We start from the raw sequence: 27,925 nt of genomic DNA, 5'->3' as shown, positions 1-27,925 counted from the left end.
CACTGGGTTACCAAAGACGATAAATTCATGTGTCTTCTTACTGCAAGTAAAGCGCCATGTAACGCAGCTCGATTGAGCTTTCGCATTGAAAGTAAGTTTCATTAGTCTAGCTTGTTTGTTAATTTTGTTCAGTCACATGTAAGCAGCAATTTGTGTGATGTTTGAAATAATGGACATTTAGGTCATAAAACTAGAAAATTTGTTAATAACTAAATTTACTTTCTTTTACACAAAAAAATATTTGCGCAACAAATCTGGATTGAAATTTTTGCGGTTATACCATTGAATTATTCTTATACGATTATATTGTTATAGGGTTATATTACAGTTATATACGGCCTTGTATAAGAAAGAGTACCTTCCAAATCAATTCAAATTAGTCCGTCCCGTTAAGCAACTTAAATCACAGTAGTTTTCGCTACGCTTTTTTTCTTTAGTGAAACCAGTCATTGGGGTTTTCGTTGAAACTATATATAAAATATATATGTATATATATATTCTATGTATATTATATATATATATATTACATATATATATATAATATATATATATATATATATATATATATATATATATAATATAATATAATATGTATGCATGTATATATATATGTATATATGTATATATAATATATATGTATATGTATATATATATATAATATATAATAATATATATATATATATATATATATATATATTATGGTGTATATTTTTGTCATTTAGATAGACTTCCCAAGCCAAATAACATTTATCTTGAGAAGATCACTCCGAAAGAAGCAGTGCTTAGATGGGAAAAGATTTCTGCGAACGCAACAATCTATGGTGTTTTGTTGGGATACAAATTGACGCTATTTGGAATGAAAAGTGAAGAAAACATCACTTTAGCAAATGATACTAATTACGTTGTGTTGACTAACTTAAATCCAAAATCAAATTATACCCTCTCGGTACGTGGTTTTACAAAATATGGTGATGGATATACGCTACTCTACAACTTTGTATCACTAGGTATGTCGTAAGTGGTTGCTAGAAAGTGTGAAATAGAAATAGTGAGTTATTATCCAACTCTAGAGGTAAATTCTTCACTGACAATTCAAATGCAAATCACATATTTACCTTTGAATAGGCCTTTACTTAATATTTATGATAATTTTGCTTTCGGGGAGTTTTTTCCACTCAAACTATTTGTCTCCTTGGCTAGAAGTCAGCAATTGAAGATTTGCCCGGGTTTGCAAATTCTAGACTGATAATGATTAGTTAGCTAGTATTTTCACGGCGCGACAGGCATTTGGCTCGCTTCCTGTACCCGTGATTTATATCATCCACCCACTGAAAACTGCTATTTTTTATCAATTTCCTACTTTTCTAGACCTACTGAACCATTAGAATTCTTTATTTTAGATCGACTTCGAAGGCCAAATAATATTCACCTTGCAAAGATCACCTCCAAAGAAGCAGTGATTAGATGGGAAAAGATTTCTTCAAAACCAAAAATAAACGGCGTTTTACTGGGATACAAGCTGATTCTAACCAGCCGAAAAAGAAAATTAAGTTTCATATCAGCAAATGATACCAACCACGTCGTGTTTCCTGACTTAGCTCCAAAATCAAATTATACCCTTTCAATACGTGGGTTCACACAGTATAGTGATGGTTATGCTGTATTGTACAACTTTTCATCATTAGGTATGTTGCGTATTGTTTTTATGGGGAAGTTAATCCATTCGCTAACTGAAGAAGACCAACTAGATGCCGCTGGATTTCAATGCCAAGCCTAACTTGAATATTAAAAAATTCAATAAATCTAGAATTATAATAATTTCCGACATGAATAATTTATTTACAAGATTGCACCTGGGACCTTTAGTTTTTTAGGCTTTTTCTATATGGCATTTTTCGTTGAATCGGCGTTAGTATCATTACGTTAAATTTTCATCATCGCATTTGCAAACTATAGATGGCCGGTGGCATTTTTGACGGTCGGTATGATAATCATTTTAAGTACCAGAACCAAAGTTTTATATTCAACACTTGTGCAACTCCATTGTCATTTTTTTTACCGATTATTTTCAAGTTTGTAACTATTTGCTAAATATGACCAAATATAAAAAAAAATTTTGTACAAGTCATTCAAAAATAAAGAAATATGAAGCAAATATGATTCGTACAGCATACAGATAATTATGAATAAGGTGAAAGTGTGGATTTTATTACGACACTCGACTGGAAGATTCAAGGCGCATGTGCAATGTGTCTCAAGACACAATTCGGTAAAATTGTATTGTATAACAATATGTGTGCAAACTTTTATTTTAGATGTGATTCCCGCGCCAAAAAATATTCAGGTTGTTATCTTGTCCAAAACTTCAGTTGGCATCCAGTGGTTTCTCGTGCAACAACGTGAGGAAAAATACGATAAAATCTTTGGTTACAGAGTAAATGTGAGAAACGCAACACATTCTTTTCAAATCGACACTTTAAGTGTAACCTATTCTGTGGTTCTGAGGCGTCTCTCACCCGATGCAAATTATAGTGTATCAGTTTTCGGCTTTGGTAATGGAACAAAAGGAATTTCAAGTAAATGGATACATTTTAAAATAAATGGTGAGTTGTGATCATAATGTTTGTCATGGTACCGCCGACAGTCGTGCATGAATAGGAGAAGTATAGCTATGGCGGATCTATGACGTAGGCTATGCGTGAATGATGAAATAAAAAAAATGAAATGCCTATCGTGCCGGCATACTCTCGCAAGAAAATTTAAAGCAGAGCAAACATGATTTCCTTAGTTTTAGGGGTGATCTTTTTTATAATATTAAATGTAATATGTTCCTTCACCTGCACGATAGAAAACTCGGAAATTATTTCATTCTTTATTTTGGAAGAGCATGTGAATTTACCCCGAGTATTTTATATCGTGTGCGGGATTTTCAATAACTCCTGTAAGTTATGTATAAGTGGCCATTTGGGTAAAATTCGTTCTGTTAACAATGTGCGTGCGTTGCATGCAGAGGGCTGCTTTCCAAGATAATTTTAACAAAGCTTCCCTGTTTTGCATCACCACACCAACCTTACTCATGCAAACAGTGTTGAAATGAAGTCGGCCCTTTCTTAATTCTGATTCAGTCGGGATGCTCGAATTGAAGCAATCTATTATTAGTTTTAAGACCTTAAAAGAGGGGGTATCCGCCCACGAAATTACCATGAGAGAAGTTTCATTGCATGGGCGGATACCCGGAGTTCAAGATCTATAACTACAGGGTGTATCAAAATGTGTATGTCCCAAATGTAAAATTTTCGTTTTTCAGGATATTTTGCAGAATTTGGCAAATTTTTGTGTTCCTAGGGATAGTTAAGACTTATCTGGTATACCTAGGCCAAGTTTGGTTTTTCATTAACAAAATTATGTTACCGGGGGGTGGTTCCTTTCCACTGATATTGAGAGGGCTTGCGCGCGAAAATGTGAAGCTGAAATTGAGATATTATTTAGCTGTCTAAAAGTAGGAAAGCTTTAATAAACTGTCAAAGTTTCAGGAAAAATAATGCATACTGGGAGCAACGCGCGACCCCTAAAGGTGACAAATATTTCATTGCGCGAAGTGGATTAAATGCAACGTTGATTTTCGCGTGACCGATCTCATCCAAGGCTGTGCAAATGAATAAATTAAAGCGAGAAACTGAACACAAAAACAAAGCGATTTATTCGTGATGTTAATTAATCCTCAGCATGTCCACCATTTCATTCTAAGCAAACTGCGGCTCGTCTGAGCATAGTAAACACTGAACAGCGAACCATTTGTCTGTCCATTCGCCTAGATTTGCCGGTGGTAGCGTAGGCGATTTGCAAGAAAGAATTTCAAACGAAATGGATAATTTGAGGCAGGGCAGACAAATGGTTCGCCGTTCAGTGTTTACCATGCTCAGACGAGCTGCAGTTTGCTTAGAAAGAAATGGTGAAAATGTTGAGGATTAACATCACGAATAAAAATCTTGTTATTAAATCGCTTCGTCTTTTTGTTCAGTTTCTCGCTTTAATTTATTCATTTGCACAGCCTTGCATGAGATCGGTCACGCGAAAATCAACGATGCATTTAATCCACTTCGCGCAATGAAATATTTGTCACCTTTAGGGGTCGCGCGTTGCTCCCAGTATGCATTATTTTTCCTGAAACTTTGACAGTTTATTAAAAAGCTTTCCTACTTTTAGACAGCTAAATAATATCTCAATTTCAGCTTCACATTTTCGCGCGCAAGCCCTCTCAATATCAGTGGAAAGGAACCACCCCCGGTAACATAATTTTGTTAATGAAAAACCAAACTTGGCCTAGGTATACCAGATAAGTCTTAACTATCTCTAGGAACACAAAAATTTGCCAAATTCTGCAAAATATCCTGAAAAACGAAAATTTTACATTTGGGACATTTTTTTTGATACACCCTGTAGAATAGTATACCGACCTCATAAGAACCCCGCTCTATTGAGTGAATACCATGCCTCAGGGAAAATACCTCGGGTGCGAGCTATTCAGGACACGGTGGTCATGTGGTATATAAAACAAATTTTGTGATTGGATAAGTATTTTTTGGCATAATAATATTCCTAGCTGTTTTCGTTTGCATAAATAGTATCATAAAATGCGTATAACGTGTAATCGCACTCAATGTTGATCTAATCGCATCTTAATGTTTTTTTGGTGGGGTGAATTGACATCATTTCGACACCAAGATATTGAGAGACCCTTTTGAAGGAGCTACGATGCATTATTTTTCCATCTTAGATAAACTTCCCAGGCCAAGTCATGTCTACCTTGCAAAGATTACTTCCAAAAGAGCAGTGGTTAAATGGGAAAGGATTTCAGCAAACCAAAAAATTCATGGCGTTTTGCTGGGGTATAAATTGACGCTTATTGGCAAGACAAGGGAAATAGATTTCACTCTGGCAAACCACACTAATCACGTAGTGTTGCATGACCTAACCCCAAGATCTAATTATACCCTCTCAATACGAGGATTCACACAGTATGATGGATATATTGAGCTTTTCAACTTTTCATCATTAGGTATGTTGTGTGTAGTAACATAGCTACACCAAGTCGTTACATAACTGTAGAAATTTAAAATCTGTTAAATGAACTTAATTGGTGGTAGTTAAATGAAGTTAAATGAACTTAATTGAATACACATGATATTTCCTTTCCCTCCAAATACTGTTAAAGTAGCTTCATTCGCTCGCTACCGGCCGGTTCTTCAACCCCGAGTGTCTCAATATCAAGAGATCAGGTTTTTTTAAATCATTCTGATAGCTTACACATGCAAGGAATTCAGGTTTTGCTCTCAATTCGGACCTATCAATTTTTGGCATAGATTGACACCCACCGAATCATCGCTATATTTGTGTAATTAAGGGTTAGAGACTGTTGTGAGTGGTTTGTTCACAAATAAACGCAAGCGCTGACCATACAATAAACGAGAAATTTCAATATTGCACGAGGTGTATGCTCAGAAAGTGCGTTTATCTGTAAACAAAATACGAACATAAAGTCTCTAACACTTTTAATATACAGTCTGAGTTTATTGATTGCTGCATTGAAGATCCAAGCTTCGTTGCAGTCTGTCATTTTTTAATAACCATGATTTTCATGGGTTTGCGAAAAAATGATTACTCCCATGATCTGTCGCCAGGCAACAAGAAACCACGTGATTGATTTTGACCAATCGCGTGAGTAGATTTAGCGTAATGCACGAAGATTTTATACAATATTGCTTGAATTGTTTTAGATGTAATTCCTGCACCGAAGAACGTGCAGATTGTTATCTTGTCCAAAAATTCAGCTGGGGTTCAATGGACTCTCATTCAGCAACACAAAGAAAAACGATGAAATTATTGGCTATAGAGTTATTGTGAGAAATGCAATACATTCTTTCAAGGTCGACACTTTAAGTGTCACGTATTCGGTTGCTCTCAATCATCTTTTACCCGAAGCAAATTACAGTGTATCAGTTTTCGGCTTTGGTAATGGAACAAAAGGAATTTCAAGCAAATGGATACATTTTAAAATAAATGGTGAGTTGTGATCATAACACTATTGTAAGGCCTGGTTCTCGTTTGTCACCGACGGTCGGCGATGGCTATTGTCGGTGATCACTGATGAATGAAGTGTTTTGTTCTTTCCAATTAATTTTCTTCGTCATCGGCCACAATACATCGCGGACGGTTGGCGAATTGTTGGAATTCATATATTCGTCTTATACCTGACCGATTTCTTTTTTTTTGTACGCTGTTGTTCCTACGGTATATTTGCATGAATATATGTACTGCAAATTACACTTATCCCATAAGTCTCGTTAAGATTTTACATCATTTTTTTTCACTGACGTTTCATGCAGAGGTGAACGAGTGAATTAGTTACTAATGTTCAAATAAGAGCTCTTAAAACTACATCAGAGCATTCGCAACGTATAACTCGTTCACATCTATTGAAAGAAGAAAATCGCACGTAAAATAGCAGCAAAATTCGCAAGTGTAAACGGGCGACCTCTTTTGATAGATATAAATGAGTAGTAATGTATAAGAGCCCTTATTTCAACATCAGTAACTAATTCACTCGTTCTCATATATTAAAAGAAGAAATTCGCACATAAAATCGCTGCAAAAATTGCAAGCGCAAACGAGCCTTTAGAATCGAATCAGGTTATTTGTTGCGGAGACACCGCTGCTGCTATATCACGTTGCTTAACATCTCAACAACGTACAATTAGCCTTTCGCACGACGACATTTTCTTCAACTCGGTATAAAAAATTATAACAACATGAAAAGCATTTTTTTTTAATCAACAGACCCTTTGAAGAATAAAGTCTCAATAAATCTAGCCATATTCATCGTCGTGGGATGTGTTTGTGGTATATTATTTAACGTAATATTACTGATAACAATTTCTTTTCTTAGATCGTGAGGGGCCATCTGGAGTTAGTAATAAAGGAGGAACTAACACAGACGGAAGGAACTTTACTTTAACAATCATCGTTGTTTTGATTGTCGGAGTTTTGTTTTAGGCGACAACTTTTGAGTAGCCACTGTGTCGGATGTTTTACGAATAGTCAATTTTTACGTCACTAATAAAATTTATGGTAAAATAATTTTACAAGTCGTTATATCTCATTGTTTTCCCATGCTCCAAAAAAGCCTAAATTTCACAAAAAGAAATCAGCTTCGCCACCAAAAATGTTGTCAGTGGTTTTTTAATTTACCGAAATATATATAGTTGTGCCAAAACAAGCATTTGTTGTAAATCGATATAATATAAAAATAGCGCCATAGTGGAAAAACATGAAAACATGAATTTCAACTAAATCCAATACCTGAACTATATCCATTGGAATATATAGATATTGGCAGAAATCATCACAAATATTGCATTCTCAACGTGACACTACATTATTTTACCGCAAGCAACTGGCAGAATCTCAAATAAACTCTCCTGATTTATGTTTCTTGTTGTATGAGTGTAGACAAAATATGCCTTTTTGGAGAAGCTATGTAGCTGTAAATACTATTTTAAAATCGAAGGTGCCTTTTTTGTTTCCTACGTTAGCATACTTACACGTGCCCAAATCATTTTGATAGAGCATAAATGTAAACTACACTATAGTGGTGTCCTTGCAGCTTTGTCATATATATATTATATATATGTATGTTTTTAGCCGCACTTTTATTTACCAAAAGTGCCCCAGGAAGCTGGTGTCCCCCCAATCTTTGAAAGCTTCCAACGCCCCTGTTTGAAGACTCTGACTGAATTTATTGTCGCACGAGGACGGTTGTATTAAAGCCAAACGCACACCAGCTGCCTCGCACTACCTGCTGTTTTTGATATTTGCCAGGCAGGAAGTTCTACCTTGCAGATGATCTTGACAAGTAAATTTTTTTTACTGAATAGCACTTAATATACACTTACATCCTGTGCTGTCACAATTTAAATATGCATACCTTCAGCTGTTAGGGAGTTTGTTTTCAATAACCTGAGACAAAGAACTTTTGAAAAGAATATATTAACTATTCCAACCTTCCCTCGATAGAGTCAAACTTTTCTAAAGAAATTTCGTTAGATGAGAGAATGCTGCTTATATCAGTATGCTGCGTGGGTGCTTGTTATGACAATATTATTTTACAACATCCGGTGTAAAAGTTGAAGTAAAGCGGAAGACAAAAACCTCTCTTTATGACTGGTTTTGAACAACAGAGAGTACGAAGTTCATTATCAACAACAGATTATTTATCCATTCTACAAAAGTATTTGTACAAAGTAAGTATAAACATGGAAGTTAAATAATATTCCGCCGTGAAGAAATATATTCGCATTGTGAACATTCACGGATTATAATTTCGTAGGGATTTTAACGTGATTAATATAGGCTACAGGGTGTCTCAAAAAAATGAAAAATATTGAAATCACCCATAACAATGTAATTGTTAGAGTTTGAATGCCTAAGCACTCTGTTGATATGATATCACAAGATAAGCACTCGTTGTTCCGCGGTCAGCTGTACCATTTTCTTTCGAAGCAACAACAAGGCTATAATTTAAATTTAATCATTTTCACAACTTCAACTTTTTCGTATTCGCATTTTATAAGTTGCATTAAATCTCCACGGGCTCATGAAATTCGTGAACACGGCATTCAAATTTTCACAATGAGTGCATGACTTCAATAGTTTTCGTTTGAGACAACCTGTACAATGAAATATGATTATCTCAGGGGGCGTGCGGTGTTAACACTGATTCAATACAAGAGAACCTGCATTGTTGGAGCGTTTTCAATTGATGATTCAAAGTGAAGAATTTTGACGTAAGCACTCATTTTCTTTAAATAAGATACGGACTTACGGAAATGCTGCTTTGTCATACTCCATATATGTTTTATCATACCATAGGCATAGTATATATACAAATATCCAAAAATTTTCGTGGAAGTTCGATAACCGCTTCCCTTAAAAATTTAAATAACATAATTAAGTAGTTCCTGCATGGGTATAAGGACGATTAGTTGTATAAAATTGTGAAGAATTCGAAATAACTGGAAACAAATGCAGGTTGACTATATTTGTCTTATGCCAGTTACAAATATTGCTAGTTGTATTCTGTGCTGGCGTTTCAGTGGAATATTCAACCCATTTATACTTGTTGACTTTGAACATTAGCAGGCTTCAGATTAATTAATCCGATTATCAGCTTAAATTATCTTATGATAATATTGTTTTATATAATATACGACATTTCAAATTAAGCGTCTGTTTAACATTTTCAAGACAAATTATTTCATATTCAAATCGTTAATTAAAATATGAAATAAAATTGCTTTGAAAAGCAACATTTAGCTTACATGTTTTTTGAAGATGTCGTTTCTCAGAGAAGGTTTAATTAATTTTCATCAAATTTCATGTGAACTGAGCTTGAGGAGGGAAACAACTCTGTATGTAAATGACTGCAAATAATCGTTAAATTTGTAATTTATACGACGACGTTCATATATGAAACAGGGCTTGTCGTAAACGGCAATCTAAAGCTCTTTATAAATGCCTGCATTGGTGAAATACTCAAAATACCTGCATGATGCATAATTATTACCCTCAGCAGAAAGTCAAGTGTTACTTTTTTATTTAAGAATTTTATACAATTTCCGTGTTTTGTTCGTCATATATTAATTGTATGTAGCTCTACAGTCTACAATATTGATATCAAATGTTCTGGCAAACGCGTTTTCACGAACCCTCGTGCGATTCGCGTCGTAACTCGTAACTAAACCGCTACGTAACCTCTCCCTTTATCGAAAGACAACTTAAAAATCCATTTTATATTAAAACTAGCCAAATTTAAGCTACTCACTGCAGAAATTGGGTGAGCTAGAATTCCTCATAAGAAAAAAGAATGAGTGAAAAATTTCACATCAAAGAACATATATTGCAGGCCCATACATTACTAATCTTAACAACCTCAAGATCATTGACAGAGCAAACTATGGACACTATATTAATCGAGGCATCGAAACACTACAGAATCGTGTACACAACACTTTGTACAACTAATGATGACAATAATGCAAGAATTTACCCCAACAATAGCCAGTTTTGCTTGAAGATAGCCTACAGATCATTATCGTTGGCAAATAATTACGATACCTTTTTTAGCATTAACCGACCTATATACCATACGTTATAAATTTATCCATTTCTGTATTCAGATTCAAACGGGTATCTAATTAAATACAATCAACTTTCCCGTCAAATTGAGTTTCCTGCATGTCCCTAGTATAATTTCGGCTAATAGCTACTGTTTAGTCTACCGTACTTTTGGTTTAGAGATTATTTTGTTTGACCAGGAGAAGTTATTTGTCGTGTCATCATGCATGTTTAATTCTGGTCGTGCTTGCCACATATTTTTTCTAATTTCTAATGGAGCTAAATAGAACCCTTTTCTCTCTTGCTACTCCTGTTGAAACCTCCAAAGCGCTTTATTGTGCATTTTGTAGATCCAACAGGTTTATCACAACTGATTAGCGTGATCCAAACTTAATCAAACGGAAATCGAAATGGGAAACATTGTTTGGAACTTGTGTAAGTGCTCTAAATTCCAGTGCATAGAATTCCTGATCATCCGTTTTAAAAAATAATATTCTTGTATGTTTGCATGGTGACATCAATAAGTAAATTAGCTGGTAGGCACACCACGTAAGTTGTAGCTGTGTAAAAGTTTTAAAGTATTTTAAAGTATTTTTAGTTCGCAGTATTTAATACTTACGTGGTGTACTTACAAGCTAATTTACTTATTGAAAATAATTGAAGAAATATTATAATTTATGCATATAATTATTATATATATAATTATTATATGAATGACAATATTGAAAAAGAATATACATTTGTAACTACATTTAGACCGTTTATGTAAAGGCTAATGTCGCGCGATTGCATGATTATTGTGAATTGTCATCGCTTTCTTTAAATATTCCATGTTGTGTCCGAATTCGGGATATTTCCGCGCAAAGCAATCGCAGATCGATCGCGCGGATTGCGAAATAAAATTTTTGTTTAAACTCTTTTCTTTTAGGCCGCATTATCCTCCTGGTTGTAACAATTCAGCTACAACCCGCTATGACGCTTTACGAAGACCTCAGCAGCCTATGTTTGAGACCAATAGGATCCGAACATTTTAGTAAGTTACATTTTGGAAGGCTTTGTAGTGTGCAGCAGGTTACTTGAACTGTGAACAATATTAGTATCGATAATTCTTGTATGTAATTGTTTGCATGGTGACAGTCGATAAGTAATTTAGCTTGTAGGTACACCACGTAAGTATCTAATACTGCAAAGCTTTTAGTCCGTTAACCCACAATGTAGTATCGTTTATATTAATATCGATTGAGGTTGACTGGGATATGAAAAATTACTGTTAGTAATGTTACGTTAATATAAGCGTAATAAATTCGAAAGTAACCCGTGAATATATTTGATATTTTCACGAGATATTTGCATACAAAAGTGTTGTACACACACACACACACACACACACACATATATACATATATATATATATATATATATATATATATATATATATATATATATATATATATATATATATATATATATATATATATATATATAATTATATTTTTAATTTGTAGTCAAAATTACAAGCTTTATGACATAAAATACCGAATTATTTATTTTGGCATTATTACCCTATACACAACCTAGTTTTCCTCCCAGTTCTGACTTTTATCGTTTTTTTATCTCCCAGTGATGTTATTCAATTGATCGAATCTTAAAGCAGTTTGGTTAAAAAAGAGGAGAATTTAACAAAAATCCGCAAAAATATTGCAGCCATTGCTAACAATACCTCTAATGGGAAAGACGTATCTCACTAACAAGATCTCCACTAACAACACCAATTAATAAAGAGCAATATTCTTCTCTTTTTCTTTTAAATGGTCTCTACAACCGAACCTTATTATTGGTTATATTATTGGTTATTCTTTTCTTTTTTAAAGAAACTCTGATACCAAACATATCATACAGAGCGACACCTTACCCATATGTGACAAAAGACACCAATATAACATTGGAATGTACCGGCTCGGTCAAGATTAACTCCCCAAACCAAGGATATATGACAAGGGTGAAATTTCGTAAGAACAATAAGACCTACACAAATGTGAAGTTGGAGAAGTTCTCGTTAAAACACTCTCCTGCAGTGTTACAGTCACTGGGGTTACCAAGACGATAATTCATGTGTCTTCTTACGCAAGTAAAGCGCCATGTAACGCAGCTCGATTGAGCTTTCGCATTGAAAGTAAGTTTCATTAGTCTAGCTTGTTTGTTAATTTTGTTCAGTCACTTGTAAGTAGCAATTTGTGTCATGTTTGAAATAATGGACATTTAGGTCAGAAAACTGGAAAATTTGTTAATAACTAAATTTACTTTGTTATACACAAAAAATTATATTTGCGCAACAAATCTGGATTGAAATTTTGCGGTTATACCATTGAATTATTCTTATACGGTTATATTATGTTACGATACAAAAATATACACCAATATATATATATTGGTGTATATTTTGTCATTTAGATAGACTTCCCAAGCCAAAGAACATTTATCTTGAGAAGATCACTCCGAAAGAAGCAGTGCTTAGATGGGAAAAGATTTCTGCGAACGCAACAATCTATGGTGTTTGTTGGGATACAAATTGACGCTATTTGGAATGAAAAGTGAAGAGAACATCACTTTAGCAAACGATACTAATTACGTTGTGTTGACGGACTTAAATCCAAAATCAAATTATACCCCTCGTACGTGGTTTTACAAAATATGGTGATGGATGTACGCTGTTCTACAACTTGTGTCACTAGGTATGTCGTATAAGTGGTTGGTAGAAAGTGTGAAATAGAAATAGTGAGTTATTATCCAACTCTAGAGGTAAATTCTTCACTGACGATTCAAATGCAAATCACATATTTACCTTAGGCCTTTACTTAATATTTATGATAATTTGCTTTCGGGGAGTTTATTTCCACCCAAACTATTTGTCTCCTTGGCTAGAGGTCAGCAATTGAAGATTTGCCCGGGTTTGCAAATTTTAGACTGATAATGATTAGTTAGCTAGTATTTTACGGCGCGACAGGCATTGGCTCGCTTCCTGTATCCGTGATTTATCATCCACCCACTGAAAACTGCTCTTTTTAATCAATTCCCTACTTTTTAGACCTACTAAACGATTAGAATTCTTTATTTAGATCGACTTCCAAGGCCAAATAATATTCACCTTGCAAAGATAACCTCCAAAGAAGCAGTAATTAGATGGGAAAAGATTTCTTCAAAACCAAAAATAAACGGTGTTTTACTGGGATACAAGTTGATTCTAACCAGCCGAAAAAGAAAACTAAGTTTCATATCAGCAAATGATACCAATCACGTCGTGTTTTCTGACTTAGCTCTAAAATCAAATCATACCTTTCAATACATGGGTTCACAGTATAGTGATGGTTATGCTGTATTGTACAACTTTTCAACATTAGGTATGTTGCGTATTGTTTTTATGGGGAAATTAATTCATTTGCTAACTGAAGAAGACCAACTAGATTCCGCTGGATTTAAATGCCAAACCTAACCTGAATATTAAAAAAATTCAATAAATCTAGAATATTAATTTCCAACATGAATAATTTATTTACAAGATTGCACCTGGGACCTTTAGTTTTCTAGGCTTTTTCTATATGGCATTTTTCGTTGAATTGCCGTCAGAATCATTACGTCATCATTTTATCATCGCATTTTCAAACTGAAGATGGCCGGTGGCATTTTTGACGGTCGGTATGATAATCATTTAAGTACCAGAACCAAAGTTTTTATATTCAACACTTATGCAACTCCATTGCCATTTTTTCTACCGATTATTTTCAAGTTGTAACTATTTGCTAAATATGACCAAACATAAAAAAAATTCTTTTACAAGTCATTCAAAAATAAAGCAAATATGATTCGTACAGCATACAGATAATTATGAATAAGGTGAAAGTGTGGATTTATTACGACACTCGACTGGAAGATTCAAGGCACATGTCATGTGCAATGTGTCTCAAGACACAATTCGGTAAAATTGTATGGTATAACAATATGTGTGCAAACTTTTATAATGTTTGAACTGCTTTTAGATATGATTCCTGCGCCAAAAAATGTTCAGGTTCTTATCTTGTCCAAAACTTCAGTTGGCATCCAGTGGTTTCTCGTGCAACAACGTGAGGAAAAATACGATAAATCTTTGGTTACAGAGTAAATGTGAGAAACGCAACACATTCTTTCCAAATCGACACTTTAAGTGTAACCTATTCTGTGGTTCTCAGGCGTCTTTCACCCGATGCAAATAGTGTATCAGTTTTCGGCTTTGGTAATGGAACAAAAGGAATTTCAAGTAAATGGATACATTTTAAAATAAATGGTGAGTTGTGATCATAATGTGATTGTCATAGTACCGCCGACAGTCGTGCATGAATAGGAGAAGTATAGCTATGGCGGATCTATGACGTAGGCTATATGTGAATGATGAAATGAAGAAATGGAATGCCTAGCAGTCCGCAACCTAAACTTATTTTTCGTATTTGGTCTTTAAAGGCATGCATCACTGGGGACGGTTGTATATCAGGCCCATTTAGCTTAAACGGTGGATAAATCAAAAAATACGACCTTTATAATTAACCTATTGTTACATAATGATACATTTAATGTATGCTCCCGAGGGAAATAGTGAGTTTTTTTCCCAAGAGTTTGAATGTTTCCCGAGACAATTATGACAATTATATTTCGCATGCACGTTGTTTAAGGTTATGCTTTTCTCCCGTGGTTCTAGTGACTAGAAATAACTTTCTTCGAAAAGCGTAGCTATACTTTCAGTCTGATCATTCCATTCATGCGTGTGGGCTTAAAAAGCAAAAATCGCCGAATTTAAAATTTTACAACCACTACGAGACTAAAAAAAGCTCAGGCTATAGAACTGCAGAACTACAGGCTGTTTTGCAAATTAGCGTGTTATTATATTAAATACATGCCGAATTTTCTTTTTAGATCGTGATGAGAAATCTGAAGGTGACAATACAGGAGCAAAAAGCAAAGATGCGAGAAACTTTACTTTGACAATAGTCATTGTTTGATCGTTGGAATAATAGCCGGTGCGATATTTGTTCTCATTGCCGCTTATCTCTTGACAAGACACGAACGAAGAGTGGCAAAATCACAGAATATCACAGCAGTGAAATTTCGCAGAACGACAAAGCAGTGAAATTTGCCGTCAATCCAGCTAATAACATACATTAAGAGACAAAAAGTTTACATACACAAGGTGGTTTAATTTCAGGTCAACTTTTGCATGGTAGTTTATACAACTTTAAAAGGACAACCACCGGTCGATTCATAATTTCTTATAATCTCATAATACCTGCGATTTTTGTAATTATTGTCATTTTGTTGCAAAATCAACAGTCTATATAAGAAAATCTTTCCGAGGTCTGTATGAAGAATATCTTTCCGAGACTTCATAATACTGAACACGCGCATAATGATATTATGCTACAAATATCACAGCTTGCTTCTGCAAGAGATTATTTACTTATTTCGCAAACAATTGTTCTGCTGTCATCCAAACATGTGTTGATCAAACGTTAGGAAAACTAGAGTTTTAATTTGATTGATGGTGTTACAGATGCTTGCGGCATTTCTGGCAAAACATATTTACAACATTGAAACGTTAAACGAAAATATTGGCCTAATATCCCTCTTTTCGTATGCATCTATAATGTCGAATATTGGAAACACAAAATGACAAAATAATTTAACTTTGCCACTAATTGCGCGTATTTCGCTTTTAAACCATTGCCACATTTGTATTCAATACAAAGTAGGCAAATATAGTAATATACCTTTGTTTAACCCCGAAATAACAGATGACATATTTACGAACTTGAAACATATCGTCAATTATTCTTATGCCAATTAATGTTTAGTATTTATCTTACACATCTTACGTCACATTCACCGATCACGCAAAGGATTTTAAAAACACATGTTTTTACTTAAATATATCTGACTTACAGGTCAATATTAGTTCAATATTACGTAAGCATAAATTCCAAGATGACATCCTTTTTGCTGCATGAATTTTAAAGTAAGTTAATTTGCAGTTAAACTTCAAAGGCTCTCAACCGTATTGCTGAGTATTGCTGCATGTCAAGGAAAGTTTTTGGAAAGTTGATCCAGCGGACGTTCCGTTTTTGCCTATTTTTAAAGGTATTTTATGCGTAACATGATATTTATCATTATAATAGTGACGATTTATTTCGGTGATCGAAGCCTCGCTGGCGATGTGAAAAATAAGAAGTCTGGGTTATGACAAGCATTAATTTATGCTTAATTCATTATGACAGAATCATGTCTCATTGATTTAGACAACTACTAGGGCGGTGTATTTTCATAACGACTTTAAAATCGGCCGTTGTTTTCTATAACTCTAATTAAATCTTAGTATTTCTAAATCGAGGATCCTCTTTAACAATCGTTGGTTCCAAAGATCAATCCGGTGGATAGCGCTATATCCAGCAGCCTTCGCACAACCGACCCCTGAAATATTTTGTACGCTATTGTTCATGCGTTAGACAAACATTAATATATGAATACACTCCCCTCCCCGAATTAAAGCGGTCTAGCTACGGCCCAGGTGAACCTCGTAAGCAACCCGGTCAGGCTTCCCACTCTAAAATATGCAAACAAATTTTCGCTTCGTTCTCCACACCGATAAAGTACCTAGGAGACCTAGTGATTCACTTTATTACTCCGGCGTGAGCGACGGAGTTGAAAATTTGCCTAGGTTTTTTATTATTTTTCGTGGTCGCAAGTGTGTTTAGGCGCGAAATATACTATAGTATTTGACATGTGTATGTGACCGTTTTTACCTACGTCACAGTTTTGTCTAATGTCTACACGCCTAAAAACGCTCAGGTTGATGCAAGTTGATATAAACAGGATGGAGCAATGTTGTGCTGCCCACATTGTTCAGAGTTGTTATCAACATTGAACAATATTGTTACACCCGATTCAGTGTCAACAATATTGTTCAGTGTTGATAACAACTGAGGCCCCATTTACACGAGCCCAGGCTGATTTTCAACCCGGGTTGGTGCGCCACAGGTGATTATATTTTTTATCGTGTTTACACGGACCCGGGTTGAAGACCATTCTCGCCAACCCGGGTCAGCAATTCCCAACCCGGGCTGGCTAGGGAATATTTCCGAGTGATAGCCTGAAGCAGAGTGTAAATTGGCGGACAACAAATGGCAACAACACTGGCGATAAACGAAGGAAAGTTATTGTTTCTAACTCTGCAGTTTTGCTTTTGTTTTTAGCAGCTATTCAAATGCACGGTGTGATGCTGTTGTATATTATCTACAACAACATCCGAGTTTAAGTCGACTGTTTTAAACACAATATCAAATGTTCGACTATTTGGGCGACCACTGAAACTGTTGCGCTTTTTTGAGACATTTTTGTCCGTTCGAGCGGTTTTACTTTTGCTTGCCATACTATAGCGGAGAGAAGTTACGCGCGCTCAATGCAATATGATATGCGTGTGTGACAGAATATTTGCTTCCAAAGTCCATATGCCGCAGTTTATACGAACCCGGCTCAAGCCAACCGTGTTTACATGAGGAATTTAGCACAATTTTCACACCTTTACACCAAGCCAACCCGGGTCAACCCGGGTCTCGAGAAGGGTTACCCGGGTTGGCGAAGTGTGAAGCCGCAACCCGGCTATCGTGTAAACGCAACTAGTAATTTATTCGCAGACGGGTTGACGGGTTGGCTCACCAACCCGGGTTGGCAGCCAGCCCGGGCTCGTGTAAAGGGGGCCTGAGTTTGGGTTTTGGTCAAGGGTCGAGGGTCGAGGGTAGCAAGTCGAGGGTCGAGAGTGAGGTCGAGGGTAAAGTCGAGGGTAAAGTCGAGGGTCGATTTTTATCGAATTATACAATCGGCAATGTCGAGGGTGAAGTCGAGGGTAATATATTTTATGCCTTATTGTTCGAAACTATCATAAGTGAATTGACAGTTGCATGTGAATAACGCAGGCAGCTCACCGGTTCTGCAAACAGTTGCATGTTACAATGTTGTTTTGAATTCACTAGAAAGAGTAAAATAGCCATAGGAAGAATATGGTATATTTGTTATTTTCGCATTGCTATTTACGCGTTACGACTTGTGATGCTTGTTTTTCAAACTGAAACGCATGCATAGTGTAATATGTACAATACAACATAAATTTTTACGTAACAATATTCTTGTACGTTTGCATAGTGATATAAACACACCTACCAGAGTTGTGTTGAATAGCTTTGGCTAATTTTCCGATGCGCGAGTTGATTTCGCTCGCATGATACGGCAATTCCTCCAAGAGGAAGAAATAAACCGTTCTTTTGATGCTGTTTGATTAAGTTCAATTTTAAGGTTATAATATAGCATATATATATTTAAAGTACGATGTGCTTCTGAATTTCGAGATCGAACAACATTTAGGTTCGCAAGGCATATAAATGAGTATGAACTGTATTGTTTATGTTCCAAAGCTTTGTATTAAAGGCTCACGTGATATAGGCACGCCGGAGTTAACGCCAGAACAGATGTCTTGTTATAGGCTACAATTGAGTCACAATTCTCGTATGTCCCTAATTTAGTACTTTGTGTTCCTAAGTTAGAAGACGTTAAAAGATTGTACTTTGGGGAAGTTTTTTCACTTTAACACAACACACATAACTTTGCAAGTAATGTGATCCGGTGGCCAAGTATATACTATAAACTTCCTGGTTAGTAGCCCTAAATAACAAGAAGCTTTGTCGTATTAACAGCGGAGTATTTATCAAAATTCGAAAAAGGTATGAATATATGACTCGTTTTATAGCGACTTCACTAACGAGATTGTTTACTGTGACACTTTCTGCTGATATGCATGTTTAATTTTCGCCAAACATTTCCTATGGACAAGAGCCAATATATTATTTGAATACAGGGTTGCTGGGCTGGATCAAGTTGAGAGGGCGGATGCTAGGGTCAAAACTCTTCATCGTTGGCGTCTTAAGCCGGTTTTCTACTAGCATATTTTTCGCGCGCAGCGACATTTTACTTTTGTTTCAGAGCTCTCAATTGCAAAGGAGTAAAGTATGCTCAAATACAAAGGAGTAAAGTTGCTTCGCCAGAAAAATATCGCTAGTGGAAAACCGGCTTTAACCTTCAGCGAGCTTTATGATTTATATAACATTCCTTCACGTAATCGTCATAAAAACAGCATGTTCACGTACTCGTCATAAAAACAGCATAAAAAGCACAGCGGAAAACAAAGTTCAACTATTCTCCATTCTTCTAAAACATTTGGCCTGCATGTGGTATCATATTTAAAGAGTCCCTCTTAGTTCAGAAATTTTGGCAACGCTCTTTCTGTCGATTTCATAATTATTAATATAGAGACGATGCTACTAAGCCCACAATTTTCGTGTCTATTCGAATGGCGTGGCCACTTCTTAACACATTTCTATTTTCAAATTTTGAAAGTAAAATTTTCACCAAATTTATGCATGTGTTGAAAAGGAGGGCAAATAAAACTGAGATTTTGGTAAAATTGTAATATTTGTAAATATTATTAATTCGCCTTAACTATTGCACTTCACAAACACAAATGCATGGTTCTAAACAGAGAGATATCTTTAAGTCAAAAGGGGCCTTTTAAGAAGGATTTATCCTGTAATTATATGCAATTGAAGCTCGTGCCAGACGCCGGCGGAGACGATGGTCTGACAATACCCGTGCTGTCAAATGAGACTAAGTTGTTTGTTGAAGTTCAGAATGATTTACAGTGTAAATGAGTAAATCTATGCTAGATAGGCGGCTTTTCCGCATCTGTTCGTTGATACAATTCGATTAGCGAATTACCTGATATTACACATTTTCCGAATTTTTGCACGCAAACATAAATATAGGAGGTTAAAACAAAGCATTGCTTTTATGCATTACGGACTGTGCACTATATAACATCGCGCACATTCGCAGTTTCTTCTGAGAGATGCCGAAGTAACTGATGGATTATTTAATAGGTTTTCTTTTTTACCTGAATTAGCTCAGACGAAAAAAGTTCTGGTAAGGGTGGATTTTCACGTACAGAAAAATATTTCGCTGGTGAAATATTTGTACATTTTCTTTTACAGAAGAACAATCATATTGAACTAATTTATTCACTCTGTTCAAATTCTAAAGAAAATACGCAAATATTTCGCTAGCAAGTTAACTATATCTCTGTAAGTGGAAATCCAGCTGAAAGTGAAAGTGGATTTTCCGTTGGATTAAAGTGGTTTAAGGGGATGTGGCAGCTAGGCGTAGGAATAGAAACCGGAATTTGCGAGGTTATATTACTATTGTTGACTCGATATTTTAGCGGGCCCAAAAACGAAAAATATTCACACGATTATATGATTCAGTCTTTAGTTCAGCATGATTGCAGTTCTGCTCAATTTTGACTTTCATTCCATCAAACACGAATTATGATTAACGTGTTTTCAACTTGATTAGATTTCTCAAACTGGAATGTAAATCAACCAAATTCAAATTTTATTATCACAAACCTTTGATACGATTTGGATTGGTACAGTTTCCATACAAGCTGGAGAAATATGGGTTAAAAAATTATTTTTTCGCTAGCTATGTATCGAGCTAGGCTCTGAATAATTGTAATATATGATTGTCGCCAATATGGAATGTGGGCCTTGCATGACCACTTCAGCACGTACAAAACAGATAATACAAAGAGAGTTTATTTATGTTAATTTAGCATTGAAAAAACGGAAGTTGAAATATTAGCCCAGAGAGCGCAGTACTTCATGTAAGAGTTTTGTTGTTTTCTTTTTAAGTTTATTTATTTGGTGCCTGTGATATACAATAACGTCAATCAGTTATCGCAAACAAATTTTACTTAATTTGATATTTCGTATTGTTAAACGTCTAACTCTCTTAGTCACGCCGATATAGACTCAAATAATACGACGTCAGTGGTAATGTCTTTGTAACCCATTGAATGGAAACTTGAATCGTTGTACCAGAATTGCATTGTCGTTATTGGAGATCCGTTGTTGCTGTTTTCAAATTGAGGTGTCATTCTCTTGCGGAAGTATTGTAACAATTCTGAGAGATGGATGACCTTTTATCCCATAGCGTTTCTATAATACGTAAATGTGCTTGTTTTTTCTTAATCACCTGTATCAGAGACGGATAAGACGGGTGTCCATAACACACTCCTGTGTCATTTAATTATTTTTTGAACTTCATTTTTAGGATTAAGCACGTCAAAGAATTTAATGATAATCTGGTCACCTGAATGAAAACGGATGTTGATATATTATTGTGACGCACACAACAAAACAAGTACGACACAAACTAAACCTAATCGTTGAACTTATCGGATTTTTAATGGAAAACTATATTTGGAACTTGCGTAAGTGTGTTGATTCCTACGATCCAAATCGTAATCTTCAATTTCATCTTTTTGAGCATACTTCTGTGAAATATTATATATTATTTTTGCGATGGCATGGGGCAGTCAATGGTAGGATGGCTTTTATTTAAACAACGGTATTTCACACATAATCATGATATATCGTAAGAATATTTCAATATACTATTTTACAAATGAACGCATGCATGCAGCGAATATTTACCGCATAATCTGGGTCGAAATAATGTAGCCAGCCTAATCTTTGGTGTTCATGCATTAACTGAGAAAGAATGCAAAAGTGTTGTAGACTATATTAACTTTGACAGGCATTGCGGTGTTTTTTGCGGGCTAAAATGATAAATTTGCCAGGCTGAAAAATATTTTAGCTCGCTGATCCAAGCCAATCAGCAGAAGAATGATTAAAGTTTTTACCCATTGCATAATTTTTATACAAAAATTGCCCTTTAAAGTTAATATAATAATAATAGTAATGAGTTTAGAGTCGGGCCAAAAACACATTTATGCCCGCGAACATCAACTCTGTTGTTATATCATGATAAATCGTCAACTGACCAAGGTATTGACTTGAGCAGTAACGCACATATTTATATGCATGCAGTTTTAACAGAAAATGATTGCACTAAAGACGGATCTTCGTTTAGCAGAAAATACTGCGAAAACACATGACGACTGCATGATAACTCCCTATTATTAGAAATTAATTTTTTTGACGATGCATATTGTCAGAGAAAGCAATTGCAAAAATCAACCGTGGTTTTACAGAAAATGAAAATCTGTCTTTCAAACACGTTTTGAAGACTCTTCGACTAAAAATATATTAATTTCTAATTTTCTTAGGTCACATCTTTTTCCTTGTGGCAACAATTCAACTACCGCTCGCTAGGACGCTTTATAAAGATCTCAGTGGTAGATGCTTAGCTACCATAAAGTCAAAACATTTTAGTAAGTCAAACTTATATACTTGGGACCGGTTGTATGAAAGCCGGATAGCGCTATCCACCGGATAGTGGTTTAAAATCGCCCGTTGTTTGCTGTAACTTTGATTAAATCTTAGTATTCCTAAATCGAGGACTTCATTAATATTTGTTGGTTCCAAAGCTGAAATTTTAAAGCAATCCTTTCAAGCATTTTATAACGGTTGAAAAAATCTCTATCCATGCAGTGGATAGCGCTATCCAGCCTTCACACAACCGGCCCCTGATTACTTGAACAATAAACATTTTCCAAAGGTCCATTAACAGCTGCTGACGCCTTGATGCATGGGGACAAAAACGTCAAACGAAATAAATATTTAATATTTGAAATAAAACGTCTTCCCAACAAAACCAATTGACGTCTAGTCTATAGATTATGCGAAACTCAGTCCAGATGTTCTGCTCAGTGGGAATTGAAAATACGTAAAACAAGTCTTCTTCTAAACAGTAGCGTAGCATTGATAATTGACCTTTTGCAGAATCGACCAACTTATGATTTAGGTAAGAAGAAGGAAATAAATCATACCGAGCATAGAAAGAGGATACCGAACTTAGTATAATGGCGCTAAATTAAAGCCACTAAATGTCCAATAGCACAACGTTGTGGTGCGCTCTAAAAGTTATAATTGATTTCTGTTGCCGACAGTAACTTTTGACAGAACATTCATCAAGGTCGTTGGGAGCTCATGCTCCCTATTAAAATCCAAATCCGCGCGGGCAATGTTTTACACGGATAAGACAGCCTCGTTCCCAGGCGCTTTGAATAAAATAAATATAGGAACACTACAGGCTTTTACATAGATCAGTAGCTAAGCAGAGCAAGCACGCAAGGAATTTTGGGGAGGACTCGACGGAGAAATGCTTCCTTTTCCGCGTCCTCCCTAAAACTCCTTGCGCGTTCGCTCAGCTTTGCCACTGATCTATGTAAAAGCCTGTAGTGTTCCTATATTAATTCTATTTAAAGCGCCTGGGAACGAGGCTGTGAATAAGATCAAAGATTTGACAGGCACTTACATACGGTTAACACTAAAATAAAAAGAAACTTAGGCGCCATATTTGAAGAAAAAAATTAGGCCGCCATGAAGGCCAACAGTTAAAATTACACAATCAAAAGAACGCTGACAGACTAAATATACGGTATTACCTTAATAACAACGCCATTGGTTATTATTGGTTATTCTTTTCTCTTTTAAAGAAACTCTGATACCAAACATATCTTACAGAGCGACACCTTACCCATATGTGACAAAAAACACCATTATAACATGGACCGGCTCGGTCAAGATTAACCCCCTAAACCAAGGATATATGACAAGGGTGGAATTTCTTAAGAACAATAATTACCTACACAAATGTGAAGTTGAAAAAGTACTTCGTTATAAAATTCTCTCCTGCAGTGTTACAGTCACTGGGGTTACCAAAGACGATAAATTCATGTGTGTTCTTACTGCAAGTAAAGCGCCATGTAACGCCGCTCGATTGAGCTTTCGCGTTGAAAGTAAGTTTCATTAGTCTAGCTTACTTGTTAATTTTGTTCAGTCACATGTAAATAGCAGTTTGTGTGATTTCGAAGTAATGGACATTTAGGTCATAAAACTGGAAGATTCGTTCATAAAGAACTAAATTTACTTTGTGTCAAACCACAAAAATCGTATCAAACCACAAAAAATATTAATTTGCGGATTAAATCTGGATTGAAATTTTTGCGGTTATACATCCTGTATATAGGTTCTCATATAGTTGTATAGTTGTTGGATTTCTGCGAATAGTCCATCCTGCCGGAGGACCGATAATTGACTCATTTTTACTTCAACTGTTCCTGGCTTGAATTTGAAGTGTGTATTATTCCACTCGAAATTAAGACCCTTTAAAACCTCTAGAACTTACCCGCATCGAGCGAAGTGCCAAAAATCATAATCGACTGACCCTCATATTGTTATACGGTATACTATGAAAATTGTATATGGTTATACTACAAGTATACACGGCCTTGTGTAAGAAAGCGTAACTTCCAAATCAGTTCAAATTAGTCCGTCCCGTTAAGCAACTTGAACCACAGTAGTTTCCGCTACGCTTCTTTTCTTTAGTGAAACCATAGGCGGCCGAGAACTGATCTTACTGACCTCGCGCTACGCTCATGTTGTCTGAACAGTCTTATATTATGACAAGGTTGGCAACTCTCACGCCAAATAAGCTAAAAACGCACGACGGTTGACTCAAACACCTTCACAAAACCGCAAATATTTCGTAAAAATATGGCGAATAAGAAAAAAAAAGTACAACACATTGAACTTGAATAATTTTACTACATTTATGCTATATTTTAGCATTCAAATGTATTCCTATATGCATGTATAAAACGTGAATGTTTTTATGGTTTCTGGCAAATATATTTCAAAACCTATGCTGGGGACACCTTGCCTATACCTTCGTCATAGTTTTCAATTCAAAATAGAAAGCTGATTGGCTCTTTTTAAACGACAGCCAATCAGCTTTCTATTTTCAATTTAAAGATATGACGAAGGTATAGGCAAGGTGTCCCCAGCATAGGTTTTGAAATATATTTGCCAGAAACCCAAAAAACATTCACGTTATATACATGCATAGGAATACATTTGAATGCTAAAAATATAGTATAAATGTAGTAAAATTATTCAAGTTCAATCACATATTTACCTTTGAATAGGCCTTTACTTAATATTTATGATAATTTGGCTTTCGGGGAGTTTATTTCCACCCAAACTATTTGTCTCCTTGGCTAGAGGTCAGCAAATGAAGATTTGCCCGGGTTTGCAAATTCTAGACTGATAATGATTAGTTAGCTAGTATTTTCACGCCGCGACAGGCATTTGGTTCGCTTCCTGTATCCGTGATTTATATCATCCACCCACTGAAAACTGCTCTTTTTTCAATTCCCTACTTTTTTAGACCTACTAAACGATTAGAATTTTTTATTTTAGATCGACTTCCAAGGCCAAATAATATTCACCTTGCAAAGATCACCTCCAAAGAAGCAGTGATTAGATGGGAAAAGATTTCTTCAAAACCAAAAATAAACGGCGTTTTACTGGGATACAAGCTGATTCTAACCAGCCGAAAAAGAAAATTAAGTTTCATATCAGCAAATGATACCAACCACGTCGTGTTTCCTGACTTAGCTCCAAAATCAAATTATATCCTTTCAATACGTGGGTTCACACAGTATGTGATGGTTATGCTGTATTGTACAACTTTTCATCATTAGGTATGTTGCGTATTGCTTTTATGGTGAAATTAATCCATTCGCTAACTGAAGAAGACCAACTAGATTCCGCTGGATTTAAATGCCAAACCTAACATGAATATAAAAAAAATCAATAATTTTAGAATATTAATTTCCGACATGAGTAATTTATTTACAAGATTGCACCTGGGACCTTTAGTTTTTAGGCTTTTTCTTTATGGCATTTTTCGTTGAATCGCCGTTAGTATGATTACGTTACATTTTCATCATCGCATTTGCAAACTATAGATGGCCGGTGGCATTTTTGACGGTCGGTATGATAATCAGTTTACATACCAGAACCAAAATTTTTATATTCAACACTTGTGCAACTCCATTGCCATTTTTTCTTACCGATTATTTTCAAGTTTGTAACTATTTGGTAAATATGACCAAACATAAAAAAATTATTGTACAAGTCATTCAAAAATAAAGCAAATATGATTCCTACGGCATACAGATAATTATGAATGAGGTGAAAGTGTGGATTTTATTACGACACTCGACTGGAAGATTCAGGGCGCATGTGCAATGTGTCTCAAGACACAATTCGGTAAAATTGTATGGTAGAACAATATATGTGCAAACTTTTATATTTTATATTTGAACTGCTTTTAGATTTGATTCCTGCGCCAAAAAATATTCAGGTTGTTATCTTGTCCAAAACTTCAGTTGGCATCCAGTGGTTTCTCGTGCAACAACGTGAGGAAAAATACGATAAAATCTTTGGTTACAGAGTAAATGTGAGAAACGCAACACATTCTTTCCAAATCGACACTTTAAGTGTAACCTATTCTGTGGTTCTGAGGCATCTTTCACCAGATGCAAATTATAGTGTATCAGTTTTCGGCTTTGGTAATGGAACAAAAGGAATTTCAAGTAAATGGATACATTTTAAAATAAATGGTGAGTTGTGATCATAATGTGATTGTCATGGTACCGCCGACAGCCGTGCATGAATAGGAGAAGTATAGCTATGGCGGATCTATGACGTAGGCTATATGTGAATGATGAAATGAAGAAATGGAATGCCTAGCAGTCCACAAATTAAACTTATTTTTCGTATTTGGTCTTTAAAGGCATGCATCACTGGGGACGGTTGTATATCAGGCCGTTTAAGCCCAGCTTAAACGGTGGATAAATGAAAATTAAATACGACCTTTATAATTAACCTATTGTTACATAATGATACATTTAATGTATGCTCCCGAGGGAAATAGTGAGTTTTTTTTCCCAAGAGTCTGAATGTTTCCCGAGATAATTATGACAATTATATTTCGCATGCACGTTGTTTAAGGTTATGCTTTTCTCCCGTGGTTCTAGTGACCAGAAATAACTTTCTTCGAAAAGCGTAGCTGTACTTTCAGTCTGATCATTCCATTCATGCGTGTGGGCTTAAAAAGCAAAAATCGGCGAATTTAAAATTTTACAACCACTACGAGACTAAAAAAAGCTCAGGCTATAGAACTGCAGAACTACAGGCTGTTTTTGCAAATTAGCGTGTTATTATATTAAATACATGCCGAATTTTCTTAGATCGTGATGAGAAATCTGAAGATGACAATACAGGAGCAAAAAGCAAAGATGCGAGAAACTTTACTTTGACAATAGTCGTTGTTTTGATCGTTGGAATAATAGCCGGTGCGATATTTGTTCTCATTGCCGTTTATCTCTTGACAAGACACGAACGAAGAGTGGCAAAATCACAGAATATCACAGCAGTGAAATTTTCGCAGAACGACAAAGCAGTGAAATTTGCCGTCAATCCAGCTAATAACATACATTAAGAGACAAACAGTTTACATACACAAGGTGGTTTAATTTAGGTTAACTTTTGCATGGTAGTTTATACAACCGTTTAAAAGGACAACCACCGGTCAATTCATAATTTTCTTATAATCTCATTATACCTGCGATTTTTGTAATTATTGTAATTTTGTTGCAAAATCAACAGTCTATATAAGAAAATCTTTCCGAGGTCTGTATGAAGAATATCTTTCCGAGACTTCATAATACTGAACATGCGCATAATGATATATTATGCTACAAATATCACAGCTTGCTTCTGCAAGAGATTATTTACCTGTTTCGCAAACAATT

General features: G+C 35.4%; 1 protein-coding gene and 2 long non-coding RNA genes across 6 annotated transcripts; all 3 read left to right on the top strand.

The window, feature by feature from the left end:
• The first annotated feature begins 10 nt into the window (after window positions 1-10).
• LOC114539511 (protogenin-like) lies at window positions 11-27,622 on the top strand. Of its 4 annotated transcripts, none has more exons than XM_028560149.1 (5): window positions 11-91; window positions 723-1,007; window positions 1,401-1,685; window positions 26,444-26,731; window positions 27,362-27,622. In XM_028560149.1, exons 1-5 carry the CDS (start codon window positions 28-30, stop codon window positions 27,610-27,612), a joined length of 1,173 nt encoding a protein of 390 aa, XP_028415950.1. In that variant the 5' UTR covers window positions 11-27; the 3' UTR covers window positions 27,613-27,622. The 4 variants fall into 4 exon arrangements, 3 of the variants coding, with proteins under 3 accessions (XP_028415950.1, XP_028415952.1, XP_028415951.1); XM_028560151.1 differs by lacking the exons at window positions 26,444-26,731; window positions 27,362-27,622 and adding exons at window positions 2,316-2,344; window positions 14,237-14,407; XM_028560150.1 differs by lacking the exons at window positions 26,444-26,731; window positions 27,362-27,622 and adding exons at window positions 2,316-2,603; window positions 6,947-7,589.
• On the top strand, window positions 8,221-12,175 carry LOC114539512. Its single transcript, XR_003688896.1, has 5 exons — window positions 8,221-8,300; window positions 8,754-8,843; window positions 10,524-10,608; window positions 11,102-11,206; window positions 12,045-12,175. It is a non-coding gene; the product is annotated as an uncharacterized LOC114539512 (long non-coding RNA).
• Window positions 18,907-23,819, top strand: LOC114539515. The gene is made up of 4 exons (XR_003688898.1): window positions 18,907-18,965; window positions 21,409-21,568; window positions 22,427-22,531; window positions 23,759-23,819. It is a non-coding gene; the product is annotated as an uncharacterized LOC114539515 (long non-coding RNA).
• Window positions 27,623-27,925: the final 303 nt, after the last annotated feature.

Source organism: Dendronephthya gigantea, unplaced genomic scaffold (genome assembly GCF_004324835.1).
Source record: "Dendronephthya gigantea isolate DGI-Jeju-01 unplaced genomic scaffold, DenGig_1.0 000204F, whole genome shotgun sequence".
In the NCBI taxonomy this organism is placed as follows: domain Eukaryota; kingdom Metazoa; phylum Cnidaria; class Anthozoa; order Malacalcyonacea; family Nephtheidae; genus Dendronephthya; species Dendronephthya gigantea.
Note: the sequence above shows the minus strand (reverse complement) of the source record. Positions and strands in the feature narration are given on the sequence as shown.

What these genes read in the sequence shown, in the direction of transcription:
- LOC114539511 (XM_028560149.1), top strand. Translation starts at nt 28, where the DNA reads ATGTGTCTTCTTACTGCAAGTAAAGCGCCATGTAACGCAGCTCGATTG. An exon ending in GTACAACTTTTCATCATTAG is followed by an intron (nt 1,686 to 26,443) that starts GTATGTTGCGTA and finishes AACTGCTTTTAG; the next exon opens with ATTTGATTCCTGCGCCAAAA. An exon ending in GATACATTTTAAAATAAATG is followed by an intron (nt 26,732 to 27,361) that starts GTGAGTTGTGAT and finishes GAATTTTCTTAG; the next exon opens with ATCGTGATGAGAAATCTGAA.